This window comes from Bombina bombina, chromosome 5, assembly GCF_027579735.1.
Source record: "Bombina bombina isolate aBomBom1 chromosome 5, aBomBom1.pri, whole genome shotgun sequence".
NCBI classification, from domain to species: domain Eukaryota; kingdom Metazoa; phylum Chordata; class Amphibia; order Anura; family Bombinatoridae; genus Bombina; species Bombina bombina.
This window is the reverse complement of record NC_069503.1, coordinates 836415797-836437211: the sequence shown is the minus strand read 5'-3', so window position 1 is coordinate 836437211 and position 21415 is coordinate 836415797. Positions and strand designations below refer to the sequence as shown.

At 37.4% G+C, this 21415-nt stretch overlaps 1 protein-coding gene across 2 annotated transcripts in view; it reads right to left on the bottom strand.

Annotated features, from left to right (window-relative positions):
• Positions 1–3277: 3277 nt before the first annotated feature.
• Positions 3278–21415, bottom strand: part of LOC128660879 (mitochondrial enolase superfamily member 1) — a 177115-nt gene continuing 158977 nt past the window's right edge. For both annotated transcript variants that reach the window (XM_053714961.1, XM_053714962.1), the window contains 3 exons: positions 20482–20581; positions 8729–8810; positions 3278–4119 (listed from right to left, as the gene is read on the bottom strand). In XM_053714961.1, the coding sequence (XP_053570936.1) occupies positions 4012–4119; positions 8729–8810; positions 20482–20581 (290 nt within the window). In that variant the 3' untranslated portion in view covers positions 3278–4011. The remainder of the gene's footprint in view (positions 4120–8728; positions 8811–20481; positions 20582–21415) is intronic.

The following is a 21415-nucleotide window of genomic DNA, read 5'->3' as shown; positions in this document are numbered from 1 at the left end:
TGCTAATTGCAAGTTTAATCTAATTTCATTTTCCATCAGGCCTGTGTGCCAGGCCCACAGCAAGCATATACTGTGATTAATTCCTCTGTGCCACCACTCATATCTGGTAGTGTAACGGAACATTATTGTAAATTAAAACAAAAACAAATTTACATTAGTTTGTCAGTGTAATCTAATTTCATTTTCCATCAGGCCTGGGTCTCTCAAGCACACAGCATATACTGTTATTAAAAAACAAAACTTTTAAAGGTTCAGCTGAATGATCCATGGACAAACGTAAGCCTGCATAATGTTTTATTTTGGTCAATGAGGCTAGGCTTGAACTCAGCTAGACGGTTGGTGTTGTTTTATCTGTCCTATTTCCATGCACTTATGTAAAAACGAGGTAATGCTCATGGCTTGAAGGTGTACAATCGGATTGAGTTAAGTCCAGAACCTTCAGATGTAATGACATGCTTGTTTAATTCATCTTGTAAAATTTCATATTTGTCAAATGGGCATGTTGCCATGATACTGCTTTATGAAGTTTTTTATTTCTGTTTGACACTTTACCTCAATAAAAAATTATTAAAAAAAAACAAACAAAAAAAAAAAAACTTTTACATTAGTTTGCTAATTGCAAGTTTAATCTAATTTCATTTTCCATCAGGCCTGTGTGCCAGGCCCACAGAAAGCATATACTGTGATTAATTCCTCTGTGCCACCACTCATATCTGGTGGTGTAACGGAACATTATTGTAAATTTATAAAAAAAAACTAATTTACATTAGTTTGTTAGTGTAATCTAATTTCATTTTCCATCAGGCCTGGGTCTCTCAGGCACACAGCATATACTGTTATTAATTGCTCTGTGCCACCCCCACCACTCATATCTGGTGTAACATTATTTTAAATTTAAAAATAAAAACTTTTACATTAGTTTGCTAATTGCAAGTTTAATCTAATTTCATTTTCCATCAGGCCTGTGTGCCAGGCCCACAGCAAGCATATACTGTGATTAATTCCTCTGTGCCACCACTCATATCTGGTGGTGTAACGGAAAATGAAATTAGATTACACTGACAAACTAATGTAAATTTGTTTTTTATTAAATTTACAATAATGTTCCGTTACACCACCAGATATGAGTGGTGGCACAGAGGAATTAATCACAGTATATGCTTTCTGTGGGCCTGGCACACAGGCCTGATGGAAAATGAAATTAGATTAAACTTGCAATTAGCAAACTAATGTAAAAGTTTTTATTTTTAAATTTAAAATAATGTTACACCAGATATGAGTGGTGGGGGTGGCACAGAGCAATTAATAACAGTATATGCTGTGTGCCTGAGAGACCCAGGCCTGATGGAAAATGAAATTAGATTACACTAACAAACTAATGTAAATTAGTTTTTTTTATAAATTTACAATAATGTTCCGTTACACCACCAGATATGAGTGGTGGCACAGAGGAATTAATCACAGTATATGCTTGCTGTGGGCCTGGCACACAGGCCTGATGGAAAATGAAATTAGATTAAACTTGCAATTAGCAAACTAATGTAAAAGTTTTGTTTTTTATATTTAAAATAATGTTACACCAGATATGAGTGGTGGGGGTGGCACAGAGCAATTAATAACAGTATATGCTGTGTGCCTGAGAGACCCAGGCCTGATGGAAAATGAAATTAGATTACACTGACAAACTAATGTAAATTTGTTTGTTTTTTAAATTTACAATAATGTTCCGTTACACTACCAGATATGAGTGGTGGCACAGAGGAATTAATCACAGTATATGCTTGCTGTGGGCCTGGCACACAGGTCTGATGGAAAATGAAATTAGATTAAACTTGCAATTAGCAAACTAATGTAAAAGTTTTGTTTTTTATATTTAAAATAATGTTACACCAGATATGAGTGGTGGGGGTGGTACAGAGCAATTAATCACAGTATATGCTTGCTGTGGGCCTGGCACAAAGGCCTTATGGAAAATGAAATTAGATTAATTTTGCAATTAGCAAACTAATGTAAAAATATATTTTTTTTAATTTAAAATAATGATACACCACCAGATATGAGTGGTGCCACAGAGGAATTAATTACAGTATACGCTTGCTGTGGGCCTGGCACACAGGCCTGATGGAAAATGAAATTAGATTAAACTTGCAATTAGCAAACTAATGTAAAAGTTTTTATTTTTAAATTTAAAATAATGTTACACCACCAGATATGACTGGTGCCACAGAGGAATTAATCACAGTATATGCTTGCTGTGGGCCTGGCACACAGGCCTGATGGAAAATAAAATTAGATTAAACTTGCAATTATAGCAAACTAATGTAAAAGTTTTTTTTTTATTTTAAAATAATGTTAAACCACCAGATATGAGTGGTGGCACAGAGCAATTAATCACAGTATATGCTTGCTTTGGGCCTGGCACACAGGCCTGATGGAAAATAACATTAGATTAAACTTGCAATTAGCAAACTAATGTAAAAGTTTTTTTTTTTTTTATTTAAAATAATGTTAAACCATCAGATATGAGTGGTTGCACAGAGCAATTAATCACAGTATATGCTTGCTGTTGGCCTGGCACACAGGCCTGATGGAAAATAAAATTAGATTAAACTTTCAATTAGCAAACTAATGTAAAGTTTTTTTTTTTTTTAATTTAAAATAATGTTACACCAGATATGAGTGGTGGCAGTGAGCAAGTTGGCACAATATATGCTGTGAGGCTCACACACAGGCTGGTGGCAGGCAGGCAAATGCCAAAAAAAAAAACGACTGGAGTTCTAGCCCTATGCAAAAAAAAAAAAAAGACTGAACCCCCCCCCCCCCACTGATGTAGCCCTAAAAAGGGCTTTTTGGGGTGCTGTCCTTACAGCAGAGATCAGATGAGTCCTTCAGGACTGTAGTGGAGACTGAATACACTAGCCTAGCTATCAATTTCCCTATAAAAGCTGGAGCTGCAACACTAAACCTCCTCTCTCTTCAAAAGCTGCATCATAATGATTCTAAAATGGCTGCTGCCCGGGACCTGGGAGGGTCTGGAAGGGAGTGTCTGCTGCTGATTGGCTGTAATGTGTCTGCAGACTGTGAGATACAGGGTCAAAGTTTACTCAATGATGACGAATAGGGGGCGGATCGAACATCGTATTTGTTCGTCCGCGGCGGCGAACGCGAAAAAGCTATGTTCGCCGGGAACTGTTCTCCGGCGAACAGTTCGGGACATCACTAGCAAGCAATTTCAGAATGGCATTGCAGGAAAAGGGGACAAAATAAATAATGAAAGTATGTTCCAGATTTTTATTTATATATACAATTTATCATTTTATTTTACCATCTCAAAGTGTTCAATGTGTCTTTAAGGAAGAGAAAGCAAGAGAGTAGCCTGACCCTAAATCTCTATATTAATTACAATGTGAAAGGACTATTATAGTCTAAACATTTTCTGAGTATCGACCCTGGTCTACTGTGTATTGTGATTATGCACTATCTCAACACTTAACCGACAACTTGTAATATGAGTGTAATTAGCGAGCTATTACCACTTCCCATTGAAAGTATAGGGTGCACTATATAAGTATCAGGAGGTTTAAACATAGTTTGGTTAAACATTTTAACAACTGTAACTTTTAATACCCAATCGTTCATTATTGTTTGTGCAAGCAAGAATTAGAGCATGTCATTTTGTCACTATAATATTTATTTAAGCAATATTTTTAGCTCAAACTTGCAAAGTAATATATAAAAGTATGAAGTCAAATATTTCCCCCGAAATGAATGGATCAGAGTGTCTGTAACTATTTAAGGTTTCAGTAATGAGTTTCTATAAACATCTATTTCTTTATATTGTTATTGTAAAATGATATGAAGATCTATGTATATATTGGGCATGGTTTTAAAATGTGGAACCCTCATACTTATGTTTATTTAACAGGGTTTGAATTTAATTAAACATTTGTTGGTATTAGATAAAAAAATCTAATTTAAGCAAATGAAAACAAATTCACTGAAATTATTTTCCTAAACCTGTATATTTTTCTCAAAAATAAGCTGCTGCCAAACATCTCCTTCAGGGAATTGATACTGTGTTACAGACCCTTCTTTCATTTCTGTCGAATATCCTGGATCCTTTGAAGAAAAAAAAAATAACATTATAAATATTTATGACAAACTTGAAGATTTGATTTAATTTAGAAAACTTCTCACTGGTTTTATGTACAAAAATCTTCCAATGCTTTAATGTTATAGAAAAAAAATGTGTAAAAATGTACTCAAAAGTTCTCCAATTCTTTGGGGCTCATCCACTAAGAGTTGGCTTGGGTTTTAGGGACATTAAACACGTTTCATGCACCTCCCTCTAATCATGGGTGCTGCCATTTTGGAACCTAGGTTACACTGCAGTTATCTGATGGAGAGTTGCTGCACATGTGTAAATACATGTTGTGAAATATTTCAACAAGGAGGCATCCATGACTAGAGGGCGGTGGGGAATAAACTCAATACTATGCTTATAAAATGTATTTAGTGTTTAATGTCCCTTTAAATCAACCCCACAAATAAGATAGAAATTGCAAAGCTGTCATGCTGCTGAGTCAATGGGGCCTATCTATCAAGCGCCGAACGTAGCTTGACGGCCCGTGTTTCTGGCGAGTCTTCAGACTCTCCAGAAACAGCAGTTATGAAGCAGCGGCCCAAACACCGCTGCTCCATAACCCTGTCCATCTGCTCTGAGCAGGCGGACAGGAATCGCTGCAATTCAACCCGATCGAGTACGATCGGGTTGATTGACACTCCCCTGCTGGCAGCCGATAGGCCGCGAGTCTGCAGGGGGCGGCGTTGCACCAGCAGCTCTTGTGAGCTGCTGGTGCAATGCTGAATACGGAGAGCGTATTGCTCTCCGCATTCAGCGAGGTCTTGAGGACCTGACCCACACTGTCGGATCAGGTCCGCAAGACCTTTCATAAATAGGCCTCTTTGACTTTAAGTAAATCAAGGCACATTTAGATTTAAATATAACGTTTAGTTATTTGCAATCTACTTTTATTATTTATTTCCCCATTTTCATGTAATTTAGCTCTGTAAATTGGGGATTGTCTCAAAGTTGGGAAAGAACCCTGCAAGACAACAGGCATGTCCATCTAAATCAGTTTTAAATCATTCTGATGTAAACTGTGTGTTTGATCATATAGGATCTCATGAAATTATTATAACAGACAAAATATTCTGACTGGAACTGATTGGCTTCCCTTGTACAATATGCAGTTGTTTCCTTAAAATATTACATAAAAGTGTTTAATATAGATTTTAATATAAGATTGTATTCTATATTTGAACACAGAAATATACTTGCATTATACCACATCTGTAACAAATAGAGATTTAAAAAAAACCCTGCATAGGGGTCGATAACAATCTTTTATAAAAGTTTATCAAATTATTTATCTACAAAAATCCCCACAGACATTAATGGCGGTTTTCTGTAGAAAAACATTAGATATCTTTTTCTAAAGGATTGTTATCAACCTGATAGATAGATATATAGATAAATAGATAGATAAACATTCAGACATTTTACACAGAAAAGTTAAGTTACATCTAAACTAACAGGACATAGCTGTTAACAATTAATTTACAGGATAGTTGTCAAAGCTCTAAGCATGGCCAACGCTAAGCTATATTTACAAGATTGCAGCACGATCAGGACCGCAGTGTGTGGAAGTCAGATGATGCATCACACTAAAAGTTGCGCTCTTCAGAGGTCCAGGGCTGGCACGCGTACTGAAAATGGAGATACTGTTGCTGCAGGAAGCAAGGGCTCTACTAAATAGGTTCAGATTAGTGCAGCCAGCTCCCTAGATGCTACTCATGCCTGCTCTGAACTTTTGTTGTGGAGCTGTGCACTGTTAGCATTCTTTTTATTACTTTGTTTCGGAAGTGACCTTTGGCCTTGTTCCTGGTGCCAAGACCAAATGGGAGGTATTAACGGCCACCTCAGACTCCCATTTAGTGCTTGTTTTTTTTTTCTTTGTGTGAAGACCAAAGCATTCTTGTTCCTTGCCCATTATGCTGATCTTGACCATGGCAAAGTTTATGGATTGTGCTACCTATTTTACCCTACCATTGAGATACACTACCTAAGGACTGACCATCTAGCTTATGAACCTTGGAACCATGACCTGACCACCACTTCTGCTTTATCCTTCTGGACTGATCTCGTGGTTTTGACCCCTTGTCTACTGATTGTTTCCCTGCTTAATTACTGCTCATTCTTTGTACAAGTGGTTACTGCCAACAAACCCAGTAATTTACCTATTATATTATAAAATAACCAAGTCAGTATGGATCCAGCAGAGATGGTGAATATTATTACCATGCTGTCACAGCAGCTTTCTACTTTGACACATACTATGTAGGATTCACAGGCCTCACAGCTAAACTTGTTACAGTGAGTGGAGAGTTTCCAGGCTCAGACATAGAATGTGACTGTGCTTCTAATGTGTCTCCAGCCACGGCTTCTGCAGCTGCAGAGGGGCCTAGTTTGTTGCCTGCTTCCAGTCTACAGCAAATCCAAAAATGAGATATGGGTGACAGCAAAGACATTTTATTATATGTTACAAAGACAGAAAAATAGTGACCGTTTCAGGAGCCAATCCCTTAGTTATGACTAAAGGATTGGCTCCCGAAACGTCGCTATTTTTCTGTCTTTGTAAATATAATAACATTTCTTTGCTGTCACCCATATCTCTTTTTTGATTTGCTGACTTTGGGCTTAGTTGGCAGTAGCCCATGGTTGACGTGCATGTATCCCGAGTGCTGCATTACTTGTGTTTTTTTATATTTTCCAGTCTACAACAATCCAGCTATTTTTCTCATGCTGATTTAAGTCTACTTTTACCAGGAAAGTTTAATAGAGACCTTAACTGTTCCATTCCTTCATCCCAGCTTGTCAAATATGGTTCTCTCTTAAGTCTGGTACCTATTCTATAGACTTTGTTAAGGAAGGTCCGTACAACCTTAGCTTTGCTTCCCGGAGAACCTCAGAGCTGGGTCCATAATTTAGTACAGAAGTACGGTGAGATTCTTAATACTTGGGATTGCTTTGTTACGGCAATGAGTGTTATATATGATGCGCCAAACTGAAGTTCTTCTGGTCAGTCAGCTCTAATAGTTTTTCATCAGGTAAGAGACCTGATGGTTGTGCTTTGGGAGGGGGACTATATGAAAGACCTAAAAGGGGCACGAGCTATGCTATACTTACAAGATTGCAGTGCAGTCTGAGCCGTGTTGCGTATGCTAGAGGTCAGATGTTACTGCACGGTAACTGCTGTTCAGAAATCCGGGGCTGGCAGGTGCACTGAAGATGCAGAGATGGTTGCTGCAGGAGACAGGGGCTATGCTAAACAGGTTCGTGTTAAAACAGTCAGCTCCCTGGACGCTACTTATACCTGGTGTGAACTATTGTTATGGAGCTATTCGCTAAGTTAGTGCTCCTTTTATTACTTTGTTTCGGAAGTGACCTCTGGCTTTGTTCTTGGCGCTTGGTTACTTTTGTATGGAGACCAAAGTGTTCTTGTTCCTCGCCCATTAACCTGCTCTTGCCAAAGTTTCTGGATTATGCTACATGTTTTACCCTTCGATTGAGATAAACTATCTAAAGAATGACCTTCTGGCTTATGAACCTTAGAATTGTGGCCTGACCACAGCTTCTGCTTTATCTTTCTACTTTGGCGCAAAGGTTTCAGGCTGATCTCCTGGTTTTGAACCCCAATTTGTTTTCCTGCTAACCTGATAATCACTCGCTGTGCAAACCAGGTCAAACAACCCAATTAGCAGACTGTGGGGAACATACAAACTAAACATATACTGTTTTACAGCAGAGGATCATTATGGCTTATTTTTTAATTAAATAAACAAACAAATAAACAAAAAATACCTTTTTCTGCAGTTATCCATGTAAAAATAGGATATGGTTGATGTACTAATCAGACAACATATCGGGGCCCATTTATCAATCTCCGGATGGAGCTTGAGGGCCCGTGTCTAAAGACCGCTGCTCCATAACCTGTCCGACTGCTCTGAGCAGGCGGATAGACATCGCCGCAATTCAACCCGATCGTACTCGATCGTACACCCCCCCCTGTTGGCGGCTGATTGGCCACGAATTTGCAGGGGGCTGCGTTGCACTAGCAGCTCACAAGAGCTGCTGGTGCAATGCTGAATACAGAGAGCGTATTGCTCTCCGCATTCAGCAAGGTCAGGCGGACCTGATCCGCACTGTCGGATCAGGTCCGACAGACCTTTGTTAAATAGGCCCCATCATCTGAGCAATTATCTTCAATAAGACTGTGCTCTTATATGCTTGTTGAGATAGGGCATGTGCACAGTGCTTAAGTCTCCCCTGAGGATCATGAAGAGAGATCCCATTGGAGATAATGCGTGCGTAATGCGATTGCGAAGTCGTGAAAAAATAACTTTCAACCCATATTCTCGAGCTCAGTACCGCTCACATAAAAAAACAAAAAACGGATCGCAGATTACCGGTTTGCAGAAGCACAAAGTTGTGCTCCGTATGTAATCTAGCTCTAAATAGGTAGAAAATTATTTAGCACATAATAGTGGTTCCCATAGGAAATGAGGGCAACATCCTCTCTAGCATTCTATATATTTGTTTCAATACTGAATTATTGAGACTGTGTTTATATTTGAGAGCTCACATGTTCATGTATTATTAAATTACCTTGGGGGGTATGTAAGCAGCCCTGCTAATCGTCACTGGGTATTTAAAGTGTTCGTGCAGATGATCTACATATTCACACATCCTAAAATGGCATAAAAGAAAGGATATAAATATTCAATATGCATACATAAAAATACAAAATAATATAAAATGTAAACACATAACAAAATCTGAACAATAAAAGATTAAATTAGGTTGATTACTTCCTGCCAGTTTTGCGTTATGAGTGGCTCGGTGCTAACTTGCAAGTTATTGTCACCGCTCACCTCCTTATAGCGCTGCTATTACAGGTTTTCATAAACCCGGCATTAGCAGGCAATATGTCAGCGTTGAGCAAAATTGAGCTCCATACCGCACTCCAATACCAGCGCTGCTTTGCTTAAAGCTGATTGGAACAGCCAATAGAATGTGAGCTCAATCCTATTGGCTGATTGGATCAGCCAATAGGATTGAAGCTCAATCCTATTGGCTGATTGCATCAGCCAATATGATTTTTTCACCTTTAATTCTGATTGGCTGATAAAATTCTATCAGCCAATCGGAAATTCAAGGGACGCCATTCTTGGACAGAAGAGGATGCTCCTCGCCGGATGTCTTAAAGATGGAGCTGCTGCGCGCTGGATGAAGATAGAAGATGATGTCTGGATGAAAACTTTTGCCAGCTTGGATGAAGACTTCGGCCCACTTGGATGAAGACTTGTGCCGGCTTCGCTGAGGACTTCTGCCACTTCATTGAGGATGGATGTCGGGTCTTCAAAAACTGTAAGTGGATCTTCGGGGGTTAGTGTTAGGTTTTTTTAAGGGTTTATTGGGTGGGTTTTATTTTACAGGTAAATTTGTATTTATTTTAGCTAGGTAGCTAGTAAATCGTTAATAACGTTTTACTAACTAGTCTACCTAGTTAAAATAAATACAAATTTAGCTGTGAAATAAAAATAAAACCTAAGATAGCACAATGTTACTATTAGTTATATTGTAGCTAGCTTAGGGTTTATTTTATAGGTAAGTATTTAGTTTTAAATAGGAATTATTTAGTTAATGAAAGTAATTTTTATTTAGATTTATTTTAATTATGTTAAAGCTAGTGGGTGTTAAGGTTAGACTTAGGGTTAGGTTTAGGGGTTAATAACTTTAGTATAGTGGCAGTGATTTTGGGGGCAGCAGATTAGGGGTTAATAACAGTAATGTAGGTTGTGGCGATGTTAGGGACAGCAGATTAGGGGTTAATCATATTTAACTAGTGTTTACAATGCGGGAGTGCGGCGGTTTAGGGCTTAATATGTTTATTATAGCGGCGGCGATGTTGGGAGCGGCAGATTAGGGGTTAACAATTTTATTTTAGTGTTTGCAATGCGGGAGGGCCTCAGTTTAGGGGTTAATAGGTAGTTTATGGGTGTTAGTGTACTTTTTAGCACTTTATGTTACGGCTTTGTAGCGTAAAACCCATAACTACTGACTTTCAGTTTACGGTATGGATCTTGACGGTATAGGCTGTACTGCTCACATTTTGGCCTCCCAGGCAAACTCGTAATACCGGCGATGTGGAAGTCCCATTGAAAAAGGACTTTTTGAAAGTTGCGGTAATTACGCTGCGTTACGGCCAAAAAAATGTGAGGTACAGATAAACTTGCAAGACTCGTAATACCAGCGGTAGTGAAAAAGAGCCATAACGCTGCTTTTTCACTCATAACGCAAAACTCATAATCTAGTCGTAAGCTAATAGAATCTTGCACTTGTTTTCCACAGATAAAGATTTCTAAATTTCAGGTGATATTGTCAGTGTGTTTTCCACTAAACGCAATCCCAAAATGCTTTGGCTGTTTAGCACCCCTGATGTTCGAAATCGTTGCCTCTAAAAAATACCACAAAACAAGATATCTGTGTGATTAAAGGGACATGAAATCCAAATTTTTTCTTTCATGATTTAGGTAGAACATACAATTTTAAACAACTTTCCAGTTTACTTCTATTATCAAATTTGTTTCTATCTCTTGATATCATTTGTTGAAGGAGCAGCGATGCACTACTGGCTTCTAACAACACATCGGTGAGCCAATGACAATAGGTATATATATATATATATATGCAGCCACCAATCAGCAGCTAGAACCCAAGTTCTTTGCTGTTCCTGAGCTTATTTAGATAAACACTTCAGCAAAGGATAACAAGAGAAGGAAGCAAATTAAATAATAGAAGTAAATTGAAAAGTTGTTGAAAACGAAATGCTCTGTTTAAATCATGAATGTCTAATTATGATTTGGGGAGTTTACCAATTACAACCGCTCCAAAACCATAGAGATTTGAACAGGGGCATTATGGGGTAATTGGACATATGTATTTGTTGTGTTATTAATTTAGCTCATTTTTATTAGTTTAAAAGTGTTTATTATTAATTTTGTAACTTTAACTGATTTAGGAGTAAGTATTGTATCTAGGGTTTTATGGTGATTTATTCCTTATTCTTATTTCTGCTGTCTTTTTTACTATGTCACTATGTTACCATGACACCATACCTGACACTAGCTTGTGTATGTGTATATATATATATATATATATATATATATTTATATATACAGGTATATCCCACTTTACAGCGACTCGCTAAAACAGCGCTTTGTGGAGCTGAAGTTCAACCTCCAAGGATTATGAAATAGTGCTGTAATCATTGTGAGTTTGCGAGAAAAGTGACTGGCACCATTTTGATATGCGCAGTTCACTCTGTTTACAGCTTTACAGTGCAATCTGTGTCTCAGTGCTATCGTTTGGCAAATTTTACTACAGTAATTGTCACTATTTTACAAGTACAGTATTTATTGATTACTAATTGAATACTGTGTGGTGCTAGTGTTAAACTAAACTTAGCCCTATTGCACCCCTAATATATGTTAGTTCAAACATGTTTTCAAGTTTTTAAACACACTGGCAAGTGGAAAGAAAGCTTAAACTGCCTTGTTTCACTTTAAGGCGGTTTTCACTTTACAGCGGGGCTCCGGTCCCTAACCCGCTGTATGAGCGGGGTATACCTGTATCTATATTTATATGTGTGTGTGTGTATATATAGCTAACACAGAAGTACAATTGAACGTAGGCTGTTTTCACAGGCAAGACATTGCTAGGGCTGTCTCCTTAGAAAGCCCCTGTGGGAATAACAGCTGGGAATGGGTGAGATGCTATTACCAGGTGTGAAGGCCTGGGGGGTATCAGTGGCCCCTTAGAACTTTTGGCAGGCAAGGAAAGTGGTGGTGGGTGGTTGAGCCAAAGGCCAGGGGGCTGGGTTCCAGGGCTGGTTTGATTATCCAGTTCGGCCCTGAGCCAGTACGAATATTTAGGATCCAAACAAACTTTTAGTAGCCAGGCAGTAGTATTTGTATATACATATATGGAGAATAACCCAAAAAGTTAGGAGCCAGGGTTAAAAAACATACACCGAGATTACGAGTTTTGCGTTAGCCTTAAAAAGCAGCGTTGAGAGGTCCCAACGCTGCTTTTTATCTAACGCTGGTATTACGAGTCTGATAGGTAGAGGCTCACCGCTCACTTTTCTTCCGCGACTCCAGGCTACCGCAAATCCCCTTACGTCAATTGTGTATCCTATCTTTTTAATGGGATTTGCCTAACACTGGTATTACAAGTCTTGGAAGAAGTGAGCGGTAGACCCTCTCCTGTCAAGACTTCGACCGCATTTAAAAGTCAGTAGTTAAGAGTTTTATGGGCTAACGCCGAAACATAAAACTCTTAACTAAAGTGCTAAAAAGTACACTAACACCCATAAACTACATATTAACCCCTAAACCGAGGCCCCCCACATCGCAAACACTATAATAACATTTTTAACCCCTAATCTGCCGACCGGCCATCACCGCCACCTACATTATACTTATTAACCCCTAATCTGCCGCCCCCAATGTCACCGCCGCCACCTACCTACAATTATTAACCCCTAATCTGCCGACCGGACATCGCCGCCACTTTAATAAATGTATTAACCCCTAAACCACCGCACTCCCACCTCGCAAACACTAGTTAAATTTTATTAACCCCTAATCTGCCGTCCCTAACATCGGCGACACCTACTTACATTTATTAACCCCTAATCTGCCACCCCAACGTCGCCGCTACTATATTAAATTTATTAACCCCTAAACCTAAGTCTAAACCTAACCCTAACCCCCCTAACTTAAATATAATTTAAATTTAACAAAATTAATTTAACATAATTAAATAAATTATTTCTATTTAAAACGAAATACTTACCTATAAAATAAACCCTAAGCTAGCTACAATATAACTAATAGTTACATTGTAGCTAGCTTAGGATTTATATTTATTTTACAGGCAACTTTGTATTTATTTTAACTAGTGGTAGTAGTAGGAATGAGAGTTGGCGCTAACTAAAAATCCTATAAGCCTAGTTAAAAAACTCCTCCTCCTCAGTAGTTTAAGTGAAATGTAGAAAACCAAAAAAGAGAACCACTGGCGCTATTTAGAATAGCTAGGATTTTAACTACCATATATGTGTGTGCATATATCTTTAAAACCTCTTAATATATACTGCGGCTGTGTGGCCGTGTGAAAATATATATATATATATATATAAAGAAGTCTCTATAAAGGGTGATAAATATCTAAAGATATAATAGATGATGGTGATCTATTTCAACAAAAGTGAACAATTGTGGCGACAAAAATAGCAATATGCACTTGTGCAAGTGATAATAAAGATAAGATGGAATAAGTACAAACGATGTAAAATCTATAACAAATTGAATCTATATATAAAACAACATAGTCAAGGAAACATCATTTATACAGCTATACCTCACTTTACAGCGCTTCGCTAATACAGCGCTTTGTGGTGCTGAAGTTCAACCTTTGAAACAGTGCTGTAATCTTCGTGAGATTGCAGAAAAGTAACTGGCAACACTTTGTTAGGCACAGTTCCCTGTTTACAGCATTATAGTGCAATCTGTGTCTCAGTGTTATAGTCTGGCAAATTTTACTACAGTCATTGTCACTATTTTACAGGTACAGTATTTATTGAATACTAATTGAATACTGTGCTGTGCGAGTGTTAAACTAAACGTAGCACTATTGCACCCCTAATATATGTTAGTTCAAACATGTTTTCATGTTTTTAAACACACTGGCAAGTGAAAAGAAAGCTAAAACTGCCTTGTTTCACTTTAAGGCGGTTTTCACTTTACAGCGGGGCTCCGGTCTCTAACCCGCTATATGAGCGGGGTATACCTGTATTAAAACATTAAATCAATGTGAAAATAAAAGAAGGGACATCTCCCTTAAGAATATATCTGAATCAAGAAGTCTGACTGAGTCGGATAAATGTATGATAAAACCAGAGATAATGGTAAAAACGGCGTATCTATAAAAATCAAAGTCACAATTACTGTGAAAGGTAAGGTACCTTACTGCTGTCCGTTACGATAAAAACGGCCTCCAGGCCGATGGGCAGCTCCTTAGAGCGTTAGACGTGTGTGAAAGTGTAGACAGTTACGATAAAAATAACTGAATTCTCCTTGTAGTTAGAGCGGCTGTTCTTATCCCAAATACTTGAACGGGCTTGGGCAAATAAACTTGCAGCCTTTAAAAGTTCAGCTGTAGATGCGGTGATGATACTTGATAGCTACACTTGTTAGTCGCTGTTCAGATCCCTGGTCCTCAAAGTGGCTTTACCTCTAAACCGCAGCGTGTGCTGTCACATCTCAACACTTCCAGTTATTTTAACTAGGTACAATAGTTATTAAATAGTTATTAACTATTTAATAATTACCTAGCTAAAATAAGTACAAAATTACCTGTAAAATAAATCCTAACCTAAGTTACAATTACACCTAACACTACACTATCATTAATTAAATTACCTACCTAAACTACCTACAATTAATTACAATTAAATTCAATTAAAATTCAATTAAAATACAATTAAAATAAACACTAAATTACAGAAAATAAAAAAAGAATTACCATAATTTTAAACTAATTACATCTAATCTAATCCCCCTAATAAAATAAAAAAGCCCCCCAAAATAATAACATTTCCCTACCCTATACTAAATTACAAATAGCCCTTAAAAAGGCCTTTTGCGGGGCATTGCCCCAAAGAAATCAGCTCTTTTACCTGTAAAAGAAAAATACAATACCCCCCAACATTAAAACCCACCACCCACACACCCAACCCTACTATAAAACCCACCCAATCCCCCCTTAAAAAAACCTAACTCTAACCCCCTGAAGATCTCCCTACTTTGAGCCGTCTTCACCCAGCTGGGCACAAGTGGTCCTCCATACGGCAGAAGTCTTCATCCGATCGGGGCAGAAGAGGTCCTCCAGATGGCAGAAGGCTTCATCCAGGCTGCATCTTCTATCTTCATCCTTCCGTAGCGGAGCGGAGCCATCTTCTATCCAGCCGACGCGGAGCCATCCTCTTCAAACGACGTCCTAACAAAGAATGAAGGTTCCTTTAAATGACGTCATCCAAGATGGCGTCCATTGAATTCAGAATTAAGGTAGAAAAAATCCTATTGGCTGATGCAATCAGCCAATAGGATTGAGGTCACATTATATTGGCTGATTGGAACAGCCAATAGAATGCAAGCTCAATCCTATTGGCTGATCCAATCAGCCAATATAATTTTTCCTACCTTAATTCCGATTGGCTGATAGAATCCTATCAACCAATCAGAATTCAAGGGACGCCATCTTGGATGACGTCATTTAAAGGAACCTTCATTCTTCGTTAGGACGTCGTTTGAAGAAAATGGCTCCGCGTCGGCTGGATAGAAGATGGCTCCGCTCCGGAAGGATGAAGATAGAAGATGCAGGCTGGATGAAGCCTTCTGCCATCTGGAGGACCTCTTCTGCCCCGATCGGATGAAGACTTCTGCCGTATGGAGGACCACTTGTGCCCGGCTGGGTGAAGACGGCTCAAGGTAGGGAGATCTTCAGGGGGTTAGAGTTAGGTTTTTTTAAGGGGGGATTGGGTGGGTTTTAGAGTAGGGGTGTGTGGGTGGTGGGTTTTAATGTTGGGGGGCGTATTGTATTTTTCTTTTACAGGTAAAAGAGCTGATTACTTTGGGGCAATGCCCCACAAAAGGCCCTTTTAAGGGCTATTTGTAGTTTAGTATAGGGTAGGGAAATGTTATTATTTTGGGGGGCTTTTTTATTTTATTAGGGGGTTGAGATTAGGTGTAATTAGTTTAAAATTATTGTAATTCTTTTTTTATTTTCTGTAATTTAGTGTTTGTTTGTTTTTTGTACTTTAGTTTATTGAATTTAATTGTAATTAATTGTAGGTAGTTTAGGTAATTTAATTAATGATAGTGTAGTGTTAGGTGTAATTGTAACTTAGGTTAGGATTTATTTTACAGGTAATTTTGTACTTATTTTAGCTAGGTAGTTATTAAATAGTTAATAACTATTTAATAACTATTGTACCTAGTTAAAATAAATACAAAGTTGCCTGTAAAATAAATATAAATCCTAAACTAGCTACAATGTAACTATTAGTTATATTGTAGCTAGCTTAGGGTTTATTTTATAGGTAAGTATTTAGTTTTAAATAGAAATAATTTATTTAATTATGTTAAATTAATTTCGTTAAATTTAAATTATATTTAAGTTAGGGGGGTTAGGTTTAGACTTAGGTTTAAGGGTTAATAAATTTAATATAGTAGCGGCAACATTGGGGTGGCAGATTAGGGGTTAATAAATGTAAGTAGGTGTCGGCGATGTTAGGGACGGCAGATTAGGGGTTAATAAAATTTAACTAGTGCTTGCGAGGTGGGAGTGCAGCGGTTTAGGGGTTAATACATTTATTAAAATGGCGGCGATGTCCGGTCGGCAGATTAGGGGTTAATAATTGTAGGTAGGTGATGGCGATGTTGTGGGCAGCAGATTAGGGGTTAATAAATATAATGTAGGTGGCGGCGATGTTGGGGGCAGTATATTAGGGGTTCATAGGGATAACGTAGGTGGCGGCGGTGTCCGGAGCGGTAGATTAGGGGTTAATAATATAATGTAGGTGTCAGCGATAGCGGGGGCGGCAGATTAGGGGTTAATAAGTGTAAGATTAGGGGTGTTTAGACTCGGGGTTCATGTTAGGTTGTTAGGTGCAGACATATTTTTTATTTTCCCATAGGAAACAATGGGGCTGCGTTAGAAGCTGGACACTGCTTTTTTGCACGTGTTAGTTTTTTTCCAGCCAGCTCAGCCCCATTGTTTCCTATGGGGATATCGTGCACGAGCACGTTTAGCCAGCTCACCGCTGACTTAAGCAACGCTGGTATTGAGGTGAGATGTGGAGCTAAATTTTGCTCTACACTCACCTTTTTGGGGCTAACGCCAGGTTTAAGAAAACCTGTAATACCAGCGGTGGCTTAAGGGAGCGTTAGAAAAAAAAGCCTTGTTAGCCCCGCACCCCTGTTAACGCCAAACTCGTAATCTCGGCGATAGTGACTCCGTGGCTCCTGTGTTTGTTGAGCCCTGAAAAGCAATATGAATAGATGATCTACAGGGAAGTGGAAGCTATAGAGAAGTATAAGACTTCACCAGTACAGAAACATTTATTTTTTTAATATTTAAAAGTGTGTGTGTTTTTAAGTTAAAAAAGAAGGCATTTTTAAGATAACTAATGTGCATTATAAAGGATACCCATTGACATGAATGCATAAATAGTATGAAGAATAGGCCAATGTAGCCAATGAAGTACTGCATTGTTCGACTTATGAAGCAGCTCATGAAGACTCTCTGTTTCTCTGTTCAGTTAAATTCATACACTTATATGGAATGACTTTCAGTCACAATGCTAATTTTGTTTCGGCTGACATAATAATGTCAAATTGTACTTTCTAATGTTCTGAGTGTATTAATATTATTAAAAAAATCTCAAACACAAATGAGCACTAGAAGTGGGAACTATTTCCATTAAAGGGACAGTCTACACCAGAATGTTTATTGTTTAAAAAGATAGATAATCCCTTTATTACCCATTCCCTAGTTTTGCATAACCGTCACAGTTATATAAATACACTTTTTACCTCTGTGATTACACTGTATCTAAGCCTCTGCAACCCCCCCCCCCTTATTTCAGTTCTTTTGACAGACATCCATTTTAGCCAATCAGAGATGGCTCACTGGAACTCCATGTGCGTGAGCACAGTGTTATCTATATGACACATATGAACTAACACCCTCTAGTGGTGAAAAACTGTCAAAATGCCCTGAGAGAGGAGACGGCCTTCAAGGACTTAGAAATAAGCATATGAACCTCCTAGGTTTAGTTTTCAACTAAGAATACCAAGAGAACAAAGCAAAATTGGTGATAAAAGTAAACTGGAAAATTGTTTAAAACTACATTCTCTATCTGAATCATGAAAGTTTATCTTGGACTAGACTGTCCCTTTAAGAATACAACAGACCAAACATTTCACAGTTAATCTACTGAATAAGGCAGACATTTGGACACTTAATTTATATATGTAGTGTAATGATTTTCCAGCCAAAAAAAAACTTCTGCTGATGACCCTAGGAATCTTGTTTAAATTCCCATTTTATGCTATTAACTAATATTCCTTGACCGCTACATCCCAGTCTACAAGTGCATTTTCACTTACATTTATACTTGTTTATATTTTTCTTTCATTTGGTTATGCTGCCACATAATGAGCACAACTGTATTTAAAAAATATGAATATAATATCTCTTGTTTTCTTAAAGGGACAGTAAAGTCAAAAATAATCATGCATGATTCTGATAGAGCATGTGATTTTTAAACAACTTTTCAAATTAATTCTACTATCAAATGTGCTTTGCTCTCTTGGTATCTTTTTTAAAGACTAAATCTAGGTAGGTTGATAGGAGCTCAGAAGTGTGCACGTCTTTAGGATACTATGGCAGCAGTGCTTGCAACTATTTATAACACGAGTATAAATAATGTTGCAAACACTGCAACCAGATGGCTAAAGACACGTGCACGCTCCTGAGCTCACATCAGATTACTTTTTAACAAAGAATACTAAGAGAATTAAGCAAATTTGATAGTAGAATTATAGCTGTCAGAATCAGCTATAAGTCTGTGTCAGTTTTGCATTTGTTGTAAACTTAACTGAAAAGCAAATTACACCCGCAGTTTCTAGATGGAAAGCCATCTGTCTACTAAGCCAGTTTCTCCAGTGAGATCACTGCAGACTCCTTATATTCTCACCTGGCAAATGAGTACATTTGTGTGCTAGGATATACTAGATCTGTAAAATGTGACTCCAGTTTTGATACATTTTACCTTTACCTGAATTCTATTTCCCGATCTCTGTCTACCTGCTGGTACACGTTATCATCTTACCATGTATCTGCTGTATTTATTTGCCCTGTTTGTAAGCTTTGCTGTCAGTAAGGGTGAAATGTATTAAGCCTCGAAAAATGCATTTTAAAAGTTGTGATTATTTCCTCAATAGTTCGCAATGTGTGAAGTAAAAAATGTCACCAGTATTTTTTTAAATTATAGTTAAGATTTTTCGGGATTTTTTTTTTTTGCAATGTTAAGCAAATGTTGATGTCAAGCGAATCTTAACTTTAGCCACCGGTAAATGGTTTTATTGTTTTTATCCCTTTATGATAGAATAAATGAATCATGTGATTGTTTGTAAGAATGTTATTTCTTATATATTATTAAAGTTATTTTTATTTTGCCCCCTCTTTGGCGCTCTTTCCTCGAGGAAGGTTGCCCATTTATTGTAGCTTATCTTTGTTCTTTTGAGTACACTTATTTCAATTGCTCTTTAAATTATTTAACTTTTTTATAAATCTGTATATACTTTTTTGTTATTTAATTAATTTAAAAATAAATATATATATATATATACAGTATATTAATCTTCAGGTTCTGCGCCTCGTGGGCAGTTTCTAACCCTAAATACAGCCCTTACGGCAAGAAAAATATTTTTTTCCCTCCAAACAAACAAACAACAATATTGCTCTTTCTCTTTCACTACCTCACAACCTACAAATTGGTGCGATTAAAAAAACTGAATATTACATGCGTCACTTTTCATAAATATATGAGAACTGCGAATATATACGGGCATTTTAAAATGCCAATAGAGATTAATACAAGAATTTCCAGACAACTTATTCCCATATATTAAAGACTGAGTTTATTTGTTTGCACAAATGAAAAGTTGCAACTTTATTGGCGCATAACCTTTCATAAATATGGTGAAATACTTTTTTTTACAACAAAGTGAGAATTTTCTTATTCCCACTTTGATACATTTTGCCCTAAGCCTACTTTGCTCCAAGACTCCAGCTTCTCTGCATTGTCTCCTCTGTCTTCTTTGTTATGCACAAGACAATTCTTAGTCCTGTCTTTGCCTGCTTGCTCTGTTGTCTGTATGAAAAGTCTGAATACCGGACTCATCATAATGCATTTCCTGTCTTGCCTGTCTGCTTTTCAAAACAGTTCTGATTTCAGGACTTCGGCCTCTCTATGTTAATCATCTGCCTGCACAGTATGCTGGGCACAAGCCAAGTCTGCATCATTCTCCCCTGGCTACACTGGGGTCCTAGGTCTGACAAAATGTAGTATTTGGTGGATTAAAAGAAAAAACTTAAATAGGATATTTATTCTCAAAGTTTACGGAGCTTTTATGTTAATTAAAACTAGTTTTCCATATTTAATAATATAAATTATGATTTAATGTGTTTATTTCATTTTACAAAATACTTCCATTTAAATAACTTACCTGTTTTCTAGACTTCCTGACACTGAAATGTAATCAAATATTATCAGATGTTGTACCAGTTCACAAAGCCCAACTCCTCCAGCATGAGGACAGACAGGAACTATGAAAAAAAGTAATTTAAAGATCAGCTATATTTCAATTTATATTTTATATATAAGTAAATAAAAGTCCATGTTAAAGGGGATAGAAAACTGAAATATGCAACCTACTTTCATTAGCAAAAATACCTCTAGTTAAAGTTATTAGTTTTTTTAGTGGGATACCCACATATGCTGTGAGGGCCCGTGCACTCATATTAAAACACCAAACCATCTCAGAAAGTCAGCAGTGGCTTGTATGACACAAATTAAGTTTTTACAGATGCAGTACGCACCACCGCCAGCTCTCGGAGCTTAAATACTAAAGCACGAGCACTCATAACAAATGTGCGTATGCCATTGAAAAACAGTAATCATTTTACTAGCAGCATTTTTGCTAATGGAAGTGTATTGCGAAAATTTTTCTATTTAAGATTGTAATGCACCCATGCACATTTCGTATTTGAAATATAAACTTCTGCAAGCTTTGATTCCTTATTGATACCAAAACTGAAGTTAATTCAATAATGTTCTACATCATATAAAGTGGTGTTGATCAAACAGCTGGTTATAATGCCAAATAACTTATTGTTATTATCGCTCTGTTGTAATTTAATAACACTTCTATTAGTAAATTATGGGCTACATTACAAGTGGAGCACTTTCATTTGTGCGCAAGCGATATCGGGTTTTCAATGCCGTTTGCGCACAAGCTAAATTCCACCCATATTACAAGTTAAAAGTACTGTAAATGCAAACGCGTCAGTACAATCATGATGTACGCTAGAATGAATACTGCCACTCATAATAACACTAATAAAAATTGCTTTTTTAAACATTAGAAGGACTGCAAAGAT